The sequence below is a fragment of the Charadrius vociferus genome, unplaced genomic scaffold (genome assembly GCF_000708025.1).
Source record: "Charadrius vociferus isolate BGI_N301 unplaced genomic scaffold, ASM70802v2 scaffold32, whole genome shotgun sequence".
Taxonomy (NCBI): Eukaryota; Metazoa; Chordata; class Aves; order Charadriiformes; family Charadriidae; genus Charadrius; species Charadrius vociferus.
In genome coordinates this window covers 3023343-3042473 of record NW_009647856.1, presented here as the reverse complement: position 1 = coordinate 3042473, position 19131 = coordinate 3023343, and the positions used below count along the sequence as shown (strand labels likewise).

The window sequence follows — 19131 nt, the reverse complement described above, 5'->3', positions numbered from 1 at the left end:
TGCTTTTTGAGGTCATCAATGCGGGGCTGAGGAGGAGCGAGACCTGAGCACTTGACCCAAGCTGGCCAACAGGATTATTTCATACCATCAATGTCACATTCACTATAAATTAGAAAGTTTGGTGCAAAATTCACTCTCTCTCTTGATGACTGCGATGCTGAGAACTTCTTGCCCTGGTGCTGGACTCCTGAGCCCTTCCCTTCTCCCTGTAGCCATAGTGTCCTATATTTGCTGTCCACTGCTGGGACCACACAGCTTCTGACTGATATAATTGGCTGAGTATAATCTTTGCATATTCTGTATTAGTATCGGGATCAATATTGGATCTTTAGTGTTAATCATTGGATCATTAATGTTAATCATCTAATCTTAGTCTATTAAATCTGCTAATACTTCAACTTCCGGGTTTCCTTGTTTTTCCTGATTCCCTTTCCCGGGTGGGGAGTGGTCATTGGGTGATAGAATGATTGTCTGAACAACAATAAATTCTTATGGGTTTCTCAAACCATAACAACATTTTACTTCAATCGAGAACTGTAAGGCAACTCATTTTTGTCTAGATAAGGAACGGATAGAAATACTCGTGTCAGAATGAATAAAGCTCTGGAAATGCCTGTTCCTTTCAGTAACTATAAAGATGACTTGGGTCCTTGTTCAGCCTTAGGTTTAGAAATCTCAAAGCTACATAAATCCCCAACTAAGTGTTAGCAAAGAGTAAACATAATTCTTCAGCTCTTATTGGTTTTAGCAGAGAATTGCACATTGCACAGAAACAGTTTTGGTGTCCATAGAATCTTAGAATCGTATAATTGTCTAGGTTGGAAAGGGCCTTTAAGATCATCAAGTCCAAGCATCAACCTTACAATGCCAAAACCATCACTAAACCATGTCCCTAAGCACCACGTCTCCCATCTTTTAAATACCGCCAGGGATGTTGACTCCACCACTTCCCTGGGCAGCTTGTTCCAAAGCTTAACAATCCTTTCTGTGAAGAACTTTTTCCTAATACCCAAACTAAACCTCCCCTGGCACAACTTGAGGCCATTTCCTCGTCCTATCGCTTGTTAGTTGGAAGAGACCGACACCCATCTCACTACAGCCTTCTTTCAGGAAGTTGTAGAGAGCGATAAGGTCTCCCCTCAGCCTCCTTTTCTACAGGCTAAACAACCCCACTTGCCTCAGCTACTCCTCATAAGACTTGTTCTCCAGACCCCTCACCAGCTTTGTTGCCCTTCTCTGGACATGCTCCAGCACGTCCATGTCTTTCTTGTATTTAGGGGCCCAACACTGAACAGTATTTGAGGTGGGGCCTCACCGGTGCTGAGTACAGCAGCACCCAAAGCAGTACACCCTGGATGGGACTTCAGAAGTTATCTTGAACCTGTTGGCTGGGCTGGACCCCAGCAGTGTCCTGCAGACACTGAGGTACTTCTGTGTCTTGCTCCCCAACAATCCCTTCTCTGAATGTTCTTTTACTTCAAGGGCAGCTTTGTAACTAAACTACTTCTCTGTATTCGGGTCATACTGTGCTGCAGCTAATAAGTCATCTGGGGTTGCTGGCACATGAGGTGTGTGTGGCAGAAGTGCTGGCTCTGAACGTGGCATCAGGTTAGCTCTTTCACAGCCACAGGTAGTAAATCCAGGGTGGCTGCATGAAGAAACATGCAAGCACCTGTGAAAAGTGTTCTCCAATTCTTCTAGTTCCAGGCAGTTAATGCTGAGATAATGTAGTTTCCTTTGTGCAGCTTCAACCTGAGTCAGGGAGTGAGGGGAGTTTTTAGCTCTGACTACACAGTTCTAAGAGAGCTGGGTGCCGGTAATGGGGTCTGTCAGCAGTCTCAGACATGACAAGCAATGAACCAAGCCCAGGATTCAATCAGGGCCTGTAGTCAGGCATAAAAGGAGACGGGATGGAGACAAGGCTACAGTGTGCGTTCAACAACCATCCAATTGGCAGGACTGGAGCTTTAACATATATCTAAGAAGTCCATCTAGGAGACAGAGTAACTACGGCATAGGGCCAAGACCCATCCAGGGGCCAGGCCTGGAGATGGGTATACCTACACCATAGCCTGGAACTGGGCTGAAATGGAGCCTGTAAGCAGGGGTACAGGCTCAGGTTCCCCTTGAGGTAGGTTATGGTCATTGAAGGCTATTAATGCCCCATGGTGACAGAAAGCAAGAGACTTCTTGGAAGGAGCAGGGGGAACTGGCCATGAGAGGCCCTCTCCAAAAGCAGGGAGCGAGCAGGAAGAGATTAATTTTCAAAACCTTTATTTAAGTTTTACTCTGTTCTGAGGGCTTTTAAAAATTATTTAATAAATTAATTACTTTGGTACATAAGCTTGTAAAACCTATCCCAATATTTCACAAGCACGCTTAGTATTTTGGTGCAGTCGCTTTCAGAAAAGATGGAGGAAGACCCACTCCAATGTTTTGGTTAATTTGGCATCACAGGCTCAGTCATATCTTTGAGCAGTAGTTTTACCATCATGATAATCTCCAACTGGTGTAGACTGATTATAAAGCATATGTTGTTGACAGAGGTGTCCCATCAGCCTAGCTGAGCTAAGTGGCCTTGAAAGTGGTATTGAAATAATAGCAACAATATATTTACCTCGGATAGATAGGTTATTTGGGTAGTCTGTGTAAACAGTGCCAAGACCACAGACCCAAAGCGCAGATAATTTATTACTCTCAGGAATTTTTCCTGAGTGTGACAAAGCATAAGGCCATTTAAATAAAATTTCAATGTTACAGTGGCCCACAATGCCCGCCACAATGTAGCAAGAGCCCTGCAATGAAGGTGCATCTTTCATTCTCCCTCAATATGTATAGAAATGTTTGACTTTCCCTCACAAATATGATAGAAAGCAAGGATAATGTCTCTTTGTGAGAGATTTATAAATGTGGCCTTGAAGACTGCGTGGAGAGGGGTGTGTTCTGCCGAGGAGCTGGCAGTCTTTCTAATCTTTACCATATTTAACTATTCTCCTTCTTGTGTTGTGTCATCTTAATGTGATTTTCCCCATCATATTCTCTCCCCTAATAAGTCCTAGTTCATTATACCAGGATAAATATTCATCATTTAGAAAGCAATTTTAATACATTCTTGCCTGAATAAAGAAGGGCATGGCTATTGACTTCAGAGAAAAATTAAAGTATTTTTTGTGCTATGACCTTACAGATTTTACTTAGTTGTGCCATGAGGCTTTATTCTATGAGAAAAGGTAGGGTTTTACCGTTAGCAAAACATTTGTGATTAAAGTACTAAAAATGATTTTAGACTTAAAAGCCAACTGAAACTTGCATTTGCTTGGTCATAGAAATTTAATAAAATCTATTCAAATTAGCTCTTCTTAACAAGCCACGAAACATGCCAAATTTTATTTGGAAAGATGAATGAGAACACTTTCACTGATAAGGCCCTTTATGACTATTTGAGATGAGCTTCTGCTGATTGTGTTTGACTGCTAGGTGGGAGGAGGAAAAGTTTGTCACAGGGTGCCAAATCCTGAAGCGTGTATCATTTCCCCATGTGTTCTTGCACTGAACTGCTGCAGTGCTACAGCTGAATTAAAGAAGAGGGAAGCAGGCAACAAATAAATTATGTATGCACCTCTTAAATAATTAGTGAATATTTCTTACACCGTTCCTTGATAGTTGAGATGGGTCTCACGCTTCAGGAAAATAAAGACGTGTGTGAATTTCTGAGTTATTTCTGATGCCTTTTGTTTAGGAGCTTGTGGGATAAATCTACCAGCAGTAGAAGCAGGGGAGATAGGTGTTTCGAGCCCTGACATGGGGTAAAGCGAAGAGGAGGAGAAAGAGTCACTGACTCATCTCTACATGGGATCTTGTGCAAAACTCAAAAGGTTTTTTTTTTGGGGGGCGGTGGTTTGAATTTTTTTTTTTTTTTTAATCACTGACAGGTAACAGCTTGTGAAGTCAGCCTCAGAGTCAGGCCTTCTCAGTGGTAGGACCCCCAGTGACTGTTATAAAGGTTTTAAGCTGAAGTATGAATAGGACTCCTCTTTCTTGTGGTGGTGATCTCCCTGTTAAATCATACAGGCTTTTGAACTATTCCGATAGCTGGTGCTGGAGAAGAAAAATGAAAATGTTTCTTTTTTTCCTACAAATACACCTACTAGACCATGCTTTGACAGCCTGCAGCTTTCAAACCATTCAAGCCTGGAGGTATGAACAACTTCCTTAAAGGAATGGTATCTGTGAAAAATTTGTGTGCCTTCAAATTTGGGTTTATTGGACCATATATTTGCTATATGATTAGATACAGGGATGAAAGTGCAAATTTTCCATCCAGGTTCTCAAACCCTTACCAGGATGGCTTACTGTAACTTTGCTCTGTAGTGAAAAATTAACTCCAGTGAATTATCAGTACTGTGTGTCTGGTTGGTCGGGTGCAAAATCATGATGGTGTGGATGCAGTGTGCCATCAACTTAACTTCTGCTGAGGCTGTTACATCACAGGACTCTTAGAAATCATATGTCATTAAGTGCTTAAAGATATCAAAGAATCAACACTACAGCACTTGCCCTCATATAGGTGGTCAGTGTGGTCTCCAAGTCATCCCTGTTATCCATCTGCCCCAAACCTGCATTATTTGAGCACATACTTGCCTGTGCCCCTACTGCGTATTTTCTTTGCTTGTGGTCTTCTTAATGTTTGTTTATAATATTGAGTGAAAAATATAATTACAATGAAATGGCATTTTTGCAATGAACTACTGTTTTCTCCAAATTTTAAGATATTTTTGCCTAATTGAAACTCCCAAGTGAAAAGCAATTATATTTGAATTTTCTATTCTTTTTTCCTCTAAGTAGCAAATGAAAAGCAATTGCATGAACAAATTTGAAAAAAAAAGAGAAACTAGGAAAAATCTGAATAAAGCAAAACATACATTTTCACAAATAAAATAAATAAATGCTTTAAAATGATTTCTTTTTATTATTTAAAAACTTCAGTGAAAGTTATTTTACAGTTTTCTAGCCTATTTGCAAAATGTTGTGTGTGCTCTTCTATAAGTCCTGTATCGTTTAATGCAAGTGTACTACACATAGTCACAAGGGACGTTTAAAGAATTTGGTACTACTTTTCTCTTCAAAGAATAAGATACAAACACCTGGTAACACCCATATTCTAGTGTCTGGTCCTTACATGATCAGGGTGAATATCTGATGATGATGGAAATCTGATAGTTTTACCAGATTTCAGATCTCTGAAATTACATTCCTGATTCAAACCCTCTGAATCTATAAAAATGATTTAAACTCTTGCCTTGCCTGTAGGACTTCGGGGCTCTTCTTGTCACTACAGTCAATTTAAGGGTGAATCCCAGTGCTGACTGTGCAAATTTTATGTGTTTCAGAGAAAAATGTAAGAAATTCTGTAGTGATCGCTTAATAATTGGCCTGTCCTAAAAAAAAAAAAAAAAAAAAAAAAAAAAAAAAAGAAAAGGATTTTTGAGTTATACCTGTGAAAACTTTCTGCATGGCAATTTTGAAAACCGAACACCTCAAAACAATCTAAACTATAATTGGAGGTTCATTAGAAACTATCTTCTTTTGTAGTGGTTTTCTGCTCATGATGCACTGAATTTTTAAAATAATTGCTCCTCTATGAAGAATTAAATCCTATTCCAATTACTCAGTTACTGTACTTCTGAAGAAAAAAACCTAAAACTCAACATAAGTGTTGTGAAATTCAAAAGTGATGAAAACCTATGACAGCTTATGAGACATGTCCGATAAAAATTTGCAGAAATAACTGTAGTTGTCAGAAACCCATTTGTGATAAATACCCATCAGCTAAAAGCATCAGAGACATATTTTGGTGAGTTTCTTTAAGGTCTCCATAGCTTTAACCCAAGAAACCTGGCGGGGCTGGTAGACTCAGTCTGGTCTGCACTTTCTTGGTTCTTGTGCTGGACGGCAGCCAGTGCATTAGCGCTGGACTCGTTCCTGCCTGTGCCTGGAATTGCTCCCTGGGAGACAGCACAGCCCCCACCAGGCAGCCTTGTGGAGAGGCAGAGTACTTGAGTAAACTCAGGCCATCTGTTGGTTGCATAAATTAGTTTTCCCCTTTTGCCCATCTAGCCATAAGGTATCCACTTTTTTTTTTTTTCTTTTCTTCCCAAATAATGACTTTATTCTTTATCCAATTCTAGTAGGACAGAGGTAGGCAAATGGATTTCTTGCTGCTTTTTCCTTCTTTACTTCTTGTTGCTTGCATTTCATTGTAGTGGCTTTGTTTAATAAATCAAATTATCTCCTTTATATACACATTCTGCTTTGGAAACAGTTAATGGCTCCTCACCAAAGATAACCTTTGTTCATGGGCAGGAACACAATTAAAGATCCTTTCCCCCCTTTCCCTCTCTTTTTTCCCCTTCCTTTTCCCCCATTTCAAACTTATTTTCTTTTCCAGTTTTTCTTCTTTTCTTATTTATTTTTTCTTTCTCTTCTTTTCTGATGAATACTAGCATTATAATATGAATAAATAGATAAGGGACTAAATTGATTACATTAGCATAATGCAAGTGATTTTCTTCAAATGGTATGTTTGTTGCTCAGCATTCAAGGAAGAATTAAATTCAGCAATAATTATTTTATTTCAACTTCAGTCATTTGAAAGGATCTCAATTTTACTTTTCTCTCAGCACCTTATGGATATCAGATTCCTTGAGCATTTAACAGCATTTAACAGTCCGTCACTAGAAACAGTCCGTTTGGAAGATTTATTAAATGATTTTTAGTGGCAGCTTCTTCGTCTCAGCCAAAAAAGTGAAGTATTTAATTCATAAAGCACATTTGGATTTTCCCCGCAATAGTCTTTCAGAAGCTCTCCAGTAAGAACAGAGGGCACCTTGTTGCCTGTTGTGTCAAGTCACTTTGCTTATTTTGAATGTCTGTTGCCATTTTGATTTATTTCCATTTTTCTTCCTGCAGATTTATTTGAAAAACAGAGATTTGTATACTGTAGAAGCCAACAACCCTCGTCAGCTAGTGGAAATTGCAGCCAGAGACATAGAAAAACTTTTGAGTAACAGGTCTAAAGCCTTGGTGGTGAGTACTAATGGCTTAGGTTTTTTATTTGTTGTTTTTAAAAAAAAAATATTTGTTGTTGAAACAGGCTTTTATTGTTATTTTTGTTGCTTATGCAGTTACATCCAGTGATGTGTACAGGACATGACATGTAGATAGATGGCTTATGACTTCATGGTAGAAAATGAACTCATTAGTTCGTTGGCAGAGGGCAGATGCTTATAATATTGACAGACAGATTAGGAACCATGGCCAAGGAACACATAAAGTTATAAATAGATTGGAAAATGTTACTCTAAGTGACTCACATGAATGTTTATGACTTGAAGACCATTGTACTCTACAGTCAGTAGTGATATTGGGGAAACAAGAAGTAGAGATTTTTTAAAGTGTTATTTAAAAATAACGGTATCTTTAAAGTCATGATGTTCATTTCGTTATTACTGCTAACTACATCTGTTGATATTTGGTCTCCATCTTCTCAGCTACTCAGTCTTTCTTGGTGGTAGCAACTAATTCTTCTCCTTCAACAAATGTAGTCATGTGTGAATCAGATTAATTTCCATATCTATTCTATTTCTGACTTGCTAATTTAATCTGCATTTCAATCATGTTTTGTAACAGCAGAGTTAATCCTGAACTGTTAGTGTGAAGACCATGCTGCATTGCAACCTCACATTCTTTCTGCTTTCTATAAGAAGTAGCTATCTCTTTAAAGTGCTTTTGCCAGCAGTCCCTTTCTCTTCTATCATGTAAGATGCCAAACCTGGGTAATTGCTTCTTATGATTCCTACTCGGATCCCTCTGACTCATATAAAAATTTAGAGGGCTTTTCAGAAGATACTGACCAAACATGCACAGAAGGATCCAGATGAATTTATATACGTGCTTTTTACAGAGTAGAGCTATTAGAAATAAGCTTAATGGATGGAACAGCAGACTGCGATTCCCTGAGCAGTTACATATCCACATAGACCTGCAGATGAGTTTGAACATGTAATTTAAAGCGAAAGAGAGAAGAAAGAGAGATTAATTCACCTAACTGTAGACATCTCAGCTGGTTGTCCTAAGCTCCCTTTTTGTTCAGTGGAACAAAACAGGCACTTCTGAGTAAGGATTGACCTGATATGTTCTGAATAAGACTTTAAAATGAGATGAACTACAGCCCAGAACTACTGACTTCTCTCTTTATCTGTCAGAGAGACCTCAATGTAAATGTCTATAGTGTAGGTGTGTAAAGTTGGAGGAGATGAGTCCCACCCAAGCAGTCCTTTTATCAGTACCGTTTCACGCAGCTCAAGAATAGGTCTGAAAGTGAAACTGCTGCTGCACGCTATCCTGAGGACTAGCCTTCTTGTAGGCAATGAGGTTTTGCTTAGTCAGTTGTCCATGCATAGGTACCACAGGAGGTAAACGTATTCCTGTCTTTTATTCTTAGCAGGAGTTCACTTTTCCAGTTCCTGTAGCTGCCCCAAAATGCAATATATATCACTGTTATGTGGGCCAAAGCTTCTCTGCTTCAGTCAAATGAGCATTAAATAGATATGGGTTTTTTGCTTGTTTTCCTGTTTTTACTCAGTGGGCAGATGTTTATGTAGCACTCTGTGGACTCTGTATAATTATTGCAAAATACTATAAGTCATTTGCAGACCTTTGTGAACACACCAGTTTTTCCACTATTTTCCCGTCAACCCATATAGGTCTGATGTTTTTAAGTTACAGCCGAATCTTATATTTTCTTGAGACTTGAGGTTAATGTAGGGGTTTGTGTGTGTCTGTGGTGGCTTGATCTTAAAATTTTAAGAAAATGAAATAAGTATGTCATGCTTTCAACTTTAGAGAAAATTCCAGAACTGTTTTTCTGTGAATGTGGACGAAGAGGGTGCCTACCTCATTTTAGGCAAGCCCACGGTCACTTTTTGAAAAAGATAATATGATTCAGTTCCTTGATGTAAAAGAATAAAAGAAGCCTAAATTAGGGAAAGCATGATCCTTCAGTCCAGTTTCTCTCTCTTTTTTTTTTTTTTTTTTTTTGTTTAAAAAAGACGTTTTGTAGTCTTCAGAACTTCTCAGATAGTTTTAAACTATCAGGTCAATGCATCCTGAAGGCAAATAAAAAGTTTTTCAGATGTATTAGTGACTTCTGACTTTAAAACCAATTTTATTGTATGATGTTTTCAATGTTTGAGGTTGCCATTACTGTCAGTGTTGCGGTGAATGTACAATACTTAATATTTTTAGCTGCTTGCCATCATTTCAAGATGCATATCAGCAAGACTTCTGCATGACATCTTTATCAGTCGTGCTAGTTCATTGCAGAGTGAAATTCATCCCCAAAGATGTGGAAATAACTCCCCCAACATACTTCACACAACTGAATTTGATTTGCCATCCTTTAAATACTTCTCAGTGATGCTTCTCTTTAATGTTGGAACATCTCTAAATATTTTTTTTAATTATTTTTTTTAAATTTCTTTTTTTTGTATTGCCTGGAAATGACCAGAATTTACAAATGTTAATTACATGATTGCAACACATATATAAGATCCTTTTTGCAGCAAAGTGATTTAAATGATCTATTGAAACGTTCCTCTACTCCAGCTCAAGAAGGACAGAGCTGACTTACAGAGGTTGTCGGGTTTCAGATGTTTGTCTTGCTGAAACCTGCAGTGAACTTTGTGTATTTTTAATGTCCTAATTATATATATTTATTCCTAATTTTATATGTGTGTATATATATATTTGGTAAACTAGTGTGCTTTTTTTTAGCCAAGTGATATTTAATTTCTCTCTATGTATCTTAGTTCATTTTTTTGCTTTCTTTTTTAAAAAATATTTTTAATATTTACATGCATTTTAAAAATAATAATTTATCAAAGCTGTTTTCTTCGGAACAGCTTTCCAGGGATGGTTGATCATAAATGGTTCCTGAGAAAACTTGCTTTTCCTTTTGTATCAAATGCCAGACACAGCCAAAACCAATGCATCCAAAAATGAGTATAACCTATCAAATTAGTAAAAATGACTGAATGATTATTAACATTTTAAATATTATTTTCCTTGTTTGATTTATCTTCTGATTCTTTCTTATTCCAACATTTTTCTCAACGATTATCAAGATTAGCTGTTCTGAGGACTTCTGTTGTTGTTTCTATAAAAAAATGTATTTCTGATGTATATTCATGTACCCAGGGGCTTAGTCTGACTGAAAAAAAGAAAAGAGGAAAGGGCCTAAAAAACAGTACTTAAGGGGAAAAATACCCTTTTATTAATCTCGGTCCATGCCAGATCTCTTTGCTGACTCATATTCTACACGCTTATTAGTTTTGGATCACTTCATGTTGCTTTCTCTTGTGCTATCACCTGAACTTAAGAGCTCCTAACAGCTTAGGTATTTATACTGGCTTTTCTATTTCTAGTTATCCTGGATTTATATCAGAGCTCTCAATGACTTCTGATTTTAAACCTTCCTCTAGATTATTTTTGTACACAGGGGACACTCACTTCTTATCTCCTGTATCTGAACTATTACTTTCTACTAAGAGAGTTTCTTCACCTTCCATATGTATTTCTCTGTCTTCTTTTTTTCTCACATTTTGTAAACTTTATGTAATGAATCTGAATTATTTGTCTGAAATTTAAGTCTTATTAAACCTACCGGGTCACATTTTCTCTGAAATCAAGAGTGGAATTGAATGGAACTGTTCCTAATGACTGCACAGAGGGGTTTACTGTTGGGGCTAATATGACTCAAAGTGTTAATTAAGACCTGAATCCTGAAAAGAGTATGATGCAAGAGGATCACACATCCTCCAGGGATGCCATGAGGAAGGTGCCAGTTAATGACATTAACATTGTCATTGTGCAGAGACTAGCATAACCCAGGGATGCCATAATTTTCTCTAGGCATGCTACACAATCTTTGGGCAAGGTTATAATAAGCAAATATTAGTGATGACTTTTCTAATAATAAATTGGCTTCCCCTGAGCTGCAAGATCACCTTTAAATGAAAAACAACTCTTGCATTGTAAACTATTTTTGTTTTAATGCAACTTTGTTCTAGAAAGCTCTCTAGCTATGACTTAAAGGTAAAATTACTTAGTGGTTCTGTGAGTTACACACAAAAGGCTCGAGTAACATGGGAAAGGTTTATATGAGGAAAGACTATGATGAAAATCTGGACAAAGATGTCTTGTCCCACTGTAAGGACATGAATTTATTATGTATATGAATTTATTCTTGGGAGAAACTTAAAAATGATGGTGGAAGTAGGTACCTAGATGGGGTAGAAGAAAGGGGAAAGTCCTGATCTGAACTCAGAGGGCTTTCCTAAGTAGCTATTACTGGAAAATGTTAGCCATAGAAGAAAAAGTTATGATGAAAAGAAAGTGGAGAATTTTCTAGGAATGTGTAGTGGAGGAAGAGAGTGGTATGAGTAGCAAGGAGGGAGACAGGCAACAGCCTTATAGTCAAGGATGTCAAAGATTGTCTCACAGTAGAGCCTGTTGTTCAAATATTGAACATTTCTTTTTTGGTTTACTGTTGTTTACTATCGCATATTTGCCTGGCCAAACCATACTGAAAGCACACTATTTCCATATTATGGAATTTCCATATGCATATCATAGAATCATAGAATCATAGAATCATAGAATCACAGAATGGTTTGTGTTGGAAGTGACCTTAAATATATGGTATACGTATGGTCCTGCAAGGAGCAGTGAGTTGGATGCGATGATCCTTATGGGCCCCTTCCAACCTGAGATATTCTATGATTCTATGATTCTGTGGTATTATGGGCAAGTTAATATTCTGTCTCTATGTATCCTGATGAAAGGTGGTATACAGACTAGCTGTGCTACCATTGCAACCTGCATTTACAGGTGAGTAATGGAAGATGGGTGGAGGTTTCATGGAAAAAGTATCCTGCAGTAAATATGGGCAAAACTCACAAAGGTTCTTGGATGTTTTTCAGGTACACAACCTTTCCAAGGATACCAACAGATAGTATGCCTAGCCCATTAGACAGTCTGGCACCTAAACTGATCATTTTCATTGGAGTTATCCTCTGTTTTAAAGTTCCTACCCCATTCATCACTGCTATAGCTTTCTGGAGCTATGTAGATCATCTAATAGATCATAATTTTTCAGTTCAGATGGAAACTAAATAATGTAAACAAAAACTTTTCTATGTACAAGAAATTGAGGATACTTGTATTTGGAAGATACTATATTTTATTTGATGAGCATCATTAGGAATGCTAAATAAAGTACCTGACATTGTAATATATTTATAAAATATGGTTTGAAGACATACAAATATTTTGTCACTGACTATGTAAAAATAAACACTTTTAAACCCATTAATACATGAATACATTTCTTTATTACTCATGTGAAATAAATGAACTTAAGTTTTGCAAAGATCCTAATTCTTGTTGGCACACTTTAAAATTGTAAATTGTGCGTTTTAGAAAGGTATAAAGTCAGTGCTTTGCAAAAGGCTGTTGTGGGTTTTTGTCCTCTATTTATGCATTGTGTCATGAGAGAAATTAAGTATGACTTATCTTAAAGTAATATTTTATGAACTTCTGAACACTAAATCAAAGATGGAGCTTCACTCTTGTGCAGTGTGAAGTTGTTAGTTGTGCAGCCCTTGGCCTTCCTCTGCCCATTTGAGCAGCCCATTAATCGTTAGGTATTGGGGAGCATCCTTAATCTTCTACAGCAGGGAAACCTGCAGTTTGACTCTCTTGCTCATTTTTGCTGTTATATTTCAATTGAAGAGAGTAATCAGGTTTGGATTTCTCAGGTAACAGAAAATGAAGGTTGAGAGAGAAAACGACGAATAAAGAACACCTACTAACACTCCTTGCAAGCTCAGCCTGCAGAAAATTTTGGAAACAGGATCAAAATATCCTATTTCTTGCTCAGATAAGATACCTTTCTTCATTCCTAAATTATTTAACTTTTGGCTACTTGTTTGTGTAATACTTTGAGATGTATCCTACTTGTTCTCCTCTGCAAAATTAAGAAGTTTGCATATTCTCCTGCAAATCTTCTTTTCCATAATGAAGTATCTCTTTCTGAAAAGCCTCAGTATCTTATTGTAGCTTATTGTATCAGTATCTTATTGTCAAAACTATGTTGTACACTCAGAGTTCATTTATTAATAAATTTTTGTTCCATTATTGCCCAGATTCTAAGGCAACAGTATAACTGTGTAAAGAAAACACTCAAGGTCCACTAGAATATGTTTCATTGGAGAATGAGAGGCATTAATATTTTCACTGCCAAATTCCTGCTTAATATTTCTTTGTTTTGCTGTGGGCTTATTTGTTTTTGCTTTTAGCTCTTAAACTCTTACATTAAAGTCACTTAAGGGAAGGTACTAGTCAATACCCTTGGCTGCTTGGGCTTTGTGTACACAAAGATGAGTTACATGTAGGTTTGCACCTCAGTGTCTAGATTTCTTCAGACATCTCAACCAGAAACATTGTATCTTCATTCTAGCCTTTATGCCTTGGTTTCTTCTGAAAACTGAGGAAACTGAGTTTCCATGGAAACTGAGGCACAGATTGTGGGCTAGGAGACAGGTTCCCTCTACGTGCTGTTGGGAAATGTCCAAGGTGCACAACTGTGTCTGTGAACGAGGAGCTCAGACTGTTTATCTGATAGTTTAGATGCAATTTCAACACAGCTGTGCAAGTGTGTCCAGATCCCTTAGTATTTCCCTGCCCGCCTGAAATAAGGCTTCACTGTCTCACAATACAACTGGGAAGCTTAAATAAACATGTGTTATAACATTTTGGAGATTTCTGGGCAGAGATGCTGTGCACTTTAAATAGAATTGGGAATTTTTCTGTAGCCTGAAAGACCTATAAAACTAAAATAAATTTTGTAGGTGTGCTTGATACTACTGTTTTTTGGAAGGGGTCCAAACCTCTAGCTTGAGTTTTGTTTGGGTGTCTAAAACCAACGTAAAATCCTTGAAAACACTCTGGGACACCTTTCTTCTCGTCTACTAATCTTAAATTGCCTATACTAACAAGATATCTTTTCACTCTTTAAAAATACTCTACAGATAAATTTGAGTTGTCCACTCATTTAGCAGAACTTGCACTGAGCAACATCTCTTGCTTTTGGGCTCTGTTGCATCTCAGCCACTGGTCTCTTAAGCTCCACTAGAAATTCCAAATAAGCCTGAATAGTCACACCTAATACTGGAATCCAGCACTTCTGCATGGTCATCTAAAGATTGGAGCTAATCACTCTGTGAGGACTTGGGTCAGGTCTCTGGGCTGAAAAAATCTGTGTCTGTACACACTTGCACAGGTATGTTGGAATTGCATCTAAACTATTCCAGTGTGCATACTGAAAATACATTTTTTTTTTCTGGTTATCTTCTAATCTAAAAGATAAATAGACGAAACATCTGACCAGAGAGTAGGATCTGCAACCCAGTTCTTTTCCTTCCCATTTAAGTCCACTTATCACAAGGCTAAAGTCCTCCAACCCATAGTAGAATCTGTGCAAAAACCACGTTTTGATGCTAACAATTGCCCTCCACCTTTATTGTCATCCCTTCAGATACATTAAATCCATTTATTCTTATTCTCAGGCTGTGAGGGCCAATGTCCTTGCCCTTTAACCTGGAAATTAGGTCATTCTCCAGAGGTGTAGTTTGGATCCTCCTAAAATTGAGGGCAATCTGTGATTCTGACTTCCTTCATTATTTTACTAATGACAACAGGGTAAACACTGTGATTTTGTCATTAGAAGACACTGATGAACTAGATCTTGAGCTGATGGAGGCACCTGATGTTTCCTATTAGTTCCTTATGCATGGAGGTGATTTCCCATAGAATCAACAGAGAAAGGGAGAGGCTGTAGTTTTACCATTGAGTTGTGGTAACGTCCCAAGGTTCATCAAGAGAAAGTATCTTTCCCTTGCTCTCTTTCCTAGATGATTTTAAGAACATAAGCATTGTTGAGAACTGATTTCAAAACTGATTTCAGTACAAAAAGAAGCATCACGCATGTCTTGGTAAATTTGCTAGTATTTTCTCTTCTGTTTTCTATTTTCAGGTGTTTCTAGCTTTTGACTCACTTGCCAGTTAGAGGCAGTGTTAGACAACTGTACTGGAAAGGGTTTGAGTTGGAGAAATTCAGAGAAGGAAAATGAATTGTGGTTAGTCTCCCAGCAAGCAACACTTTTTGTTCATATTTAGTTGTCATATGAGAAGCTGACCATCCTGAGGAAGCTGGCAACGGACTTTGTGTTTATACAAAAAAAAAAAAAATATATTATATATAATATATGTTATAATTACAGTTTGGTTTCTAAGAAGAAATCTTTCCATCTACATGGATGGAAAAGAGCAAATTAACGAGAGTAAATTACTGGTCAAACAACAGAATTTTTTCTATGCGTGTTTTTGTGCAGTACACACAGGTTTTGGGTTATTTATCAATCTAACATGTTCATTTTCCCTTTAGAATTGTTAGGCTGTGGCTGTTTCTTCTCTTTGATCTTTCAAAATATTTTATTCTTTTATTTTAACTTTTCATTTGAAGCTGGAGGTGGCTTTTAGGCTATAGGAAAAGATATGTAGTGAAAAGATTACACAAAGTGTGTACCAGCATCATAAGCCAAATGACTTTAATTGTGCCAGTATCCTACCAGAAAAATACTGATGTTTTGGAAAAATACAAATAAAATAAACTTTTTTCTGTATAAGGACTGCAGGATCATGCATACTGTATGTTTTTACATGACAGTATGTCTTGGTTCTTTAAGTCTTTTCCATTATGTATTTGGTAGAATTTTAAAGAGTTAGGACTCTAGGTCTATTTATATGTTTACTTTTTATATCTCCATCATTTCTCTATATACTGAGTAATTCACTGAGGTGGACAATTTCTAAATGTTATTTCTGGATGCCTCCTGCAAGTATTCAGAATACACATTGTCATCTCCTTCTTGCAGCATTAGATTTAGATTTCAGTCCAGGACTAGAGCTGGTCCAAATAACAGAAATAGCTACTTCAGATGTGGCAAGAACTTTGCAGGTGAATTTAAGACTTTTAAAACTGGCTTCACTGGAGGATTTACACACTAGGAAAAAGGTTTTACATATGCTTTTTTAGACTATAATAGTGAGTCTGCTAGCCTGCATGAACTTTGCTCAAATCTCCAGATGTAAATGTAGCCTATTTTGAAAGTCAGCTGTAGTTGCTGAAGCAAATGTGTTTTGGAATGACAGCTAGCAAGACATGACACTTATGAAGTCAAACATTTGTCAACTTGTCCACATGTCAGATGTTTGAATTTGTTTTTACTTGTCTTGCCTTGAGTTTTATTTTATTAACCAAAATCCAGGTTGTATAGATGCAACATTATGCCTCAGAGGATAGATTCATATAAATCACATACCTTATGAGGCATCATAAAAGTCTAGAAAAATAAATCAGAGGGCTTGCAATGAAAGTTCTTACAAATATCATTTCCTGTTTCCATGTTTTTTCTTTCCACTGTTTACTCGATTTGGCTTCTGCAGATCTTGTATTCTTGTTGACAGATAAAGAGGGGGTCATCCCTCCCACTTCCCATATCCTCATAGATAGCCACGAGTCATCATTTTGATTTGTGTGGACTTGAACTGTATATAGTGCTGAAATGATATCTAGTACACTAGCTTAGAGAGACACCTGCTGAATCTCCGTCCTGCTAGCACAGCGCATTGCAGTTAGAGTTTAGAAGTGTGATTGAAACGATGAAAGCTAAAAAGACCGTGTGGCAAATAATATTATTAAATGCTCATCTTTACAATTTAACTTTTCTTTCTCCTTACACAGTACATTGTCACTGATAGCCCAGCTTCTTTGTCACTTTCACTTTTGGTATGGAGAAAATTAAGAAGCACTGATAGCTGTAGCAGTTCTTTCCCATTCACTCTCCTTTATATATTCATTTGAGCAAAGTTCCTTACAAAATAAATGGCTGTGGCTAATTTTCTGGAGGATGTGGTGTTGTTTTTTTAACTCCCTGTGGGGGATTCTTCATGTATTTATTCCAAACAAGTGCCTTTGTCTAGGTTTATGGATTCTGAAATTTCATTTGTGAAAGATGTTCTGCAGGTGCATAGCCTCATTAAAGTGAGCATTATCCTAAGCTGGAGGGTTGGTGTAGCAGCAGTGAAAGGTGAAATCTGGCTCCAAATAACTCTTTTGGTTTCCTTCAGTTATAAAGTAACTTTTTCAGCTTCAGAAGCTCAGATTTAAAAAGAAAACAACGCAACCCTAACCTCTGTTGTTGCTTTTCTTGGATTTATCCCAGTTTTTGTCTCCAGGGCTTTGCTACCCTTCTTAGCTGAGGCTTACCCTCAGGCAGCTTCTTCTCCTGCAGATATTTTTGTTTTCCTTGTATGTGCTTCTGCCTGATAGGCGAAGAGATCTATTTTCTTGCTTATTTCTTGGTCTGATGACTTCCATTCAGATTGTCTGCCCAAGAAGCAAGAAACACATTGGTGCATTTACCGGTGTAAGACTGTTTTTCACTGTGGCTAGTTGGAAATTTTACAGAAGAATGATTTTCCATGGTAAAACACGTATTTTTCAAAATCACAATATTTCATGCTAGTAGTTTAATTTACTCAAATTTGTCTGGCTTGATGGAATGTTACCTATTTAAACAGACTGAAAAAGGCTATAGGAGTTCTTGAGCATTGCAACCCTGATGCTGTTTAGCCAGCCCTCCCAAGACTCCTAATCTTTCCTTCAGTCACTAAGTTTACTTTTTCAACCACAGTAAAATTGAATTTTAAAATTTGAAAATCCTCTGTGAAATGAAAACTCCCCTTGTTTACTAAAAGCTCTATTAAGCATTACTGAGAAGAATCAAATGTAAGTGGTGTTTTCAGTGGTCTAAACTTGCACACACAAGTTATACATAAACTGTTGTACTGTATTTGTGTACTGTTTACAATTCTCTGAGCCTAGCTTCTGCTTGTGAGGCCTTTTTTCCTAGGTCTTGGATAATTTTGGGACTCTTTCCTGCATCTTCTCTTGTCTTTCCTGCATCTTCTCTTGTCAATTGCACTGATGTATGTTCATGGCAATGTTCACTTTGGTAATCAATGTATAAAGTTGGAAACAGTTCTTTTGGGGCAAGGCAGAGATTTTATTGGGGAACAGCAGAAAGAAGTATCTGACTTGCCCTCTGTCTTTCTGTTCCTTTTTCACATGTTTATCTTCCTTGTTGCTCCTTTTCCTTCCTTCCCAGCTAGTAGGTAGGTGGGAGGGAGAAATTACAGACTTACCAAGGCTCTGTTCTGCATTGAATGGGGTTGGTATACTTGGTACCGTTCAAGTGTATGAGAGAACTAATGAAATTTATTCATTAAAGTAGAACCATTCTGGTTTCCTGATAGCTGAAGCTGCAAGTTAAATTTATCACCAGTTTCAAGGTCTGCAAAGATTTTTTTTTTTCCCTCCAGCAAAATATGAAGACCTCATTTTTCTAGTAGGAGTGATAACTGAAGCCAGGGGTTAGTCTATGGGATAAGAGCATAGGAAATGCCCTGCTGGGTTGAGGGGGCCTGTGTAGTCAGTATTCTCTCCTGATGTTGGCATGGGGCAATGCTGCGTAAGGAAAATATACAAGCCTTGCCAGTATCCGCGGTACATTATGCATGCAATCTCTCTGTTTACATAGTGTTTGGATTAGAAATTTCAAAGAGGACATCTCTGATTGTTCCTTTCAGTATCTATTAGTGAATTTGCCCGTAAATTTGCCCAGCCCCTGTCCTACCTGTACTAGCTGCCTCCATGACATCCTCTAGTAAGCGGTGCCAAGACCTCACTATTTAGGGGTAAAGAAGTATTTTCTCCTATCTGTTCTAAATTGATCTGTTCTAAATTGATTAGTTGCAGTGAGTGCTTCCTGGTCCAGTATTGCCAGACTTGGTACATCACAGTTTTGGCCTTTGGTATATAACTTCAGCCATATCTGCTGTCAGCCTTCTTGTCTACCAAAAGGACTCCTAGCTTTTCTAGTCTCTCCT

General features: G+C 37.6%; 1 protein-coding gene across 1 annotated transcript in view; it reads left to right on the top strand.

Moving 5' to 3' along the window:
• The window catches only part of CACNA2D1 (calcium channel, voltage-dependent, alpha 2/delta subunit 1), a 420200-nt gene that overhangs the window by 69795 nt on the left and 331274 nt on the right, over positions 1-19131 (top strand). The window contains exon 3 of the mRNA XM_009882926.1: positions 6970-7086. Within this exon, the coding sequence (XP_009881228.1) occupies positions 6970-7086 (117 nt within the window). The remainder of the gene's footprint in view (positions 1-6969; positions 7087-19131) is intronic.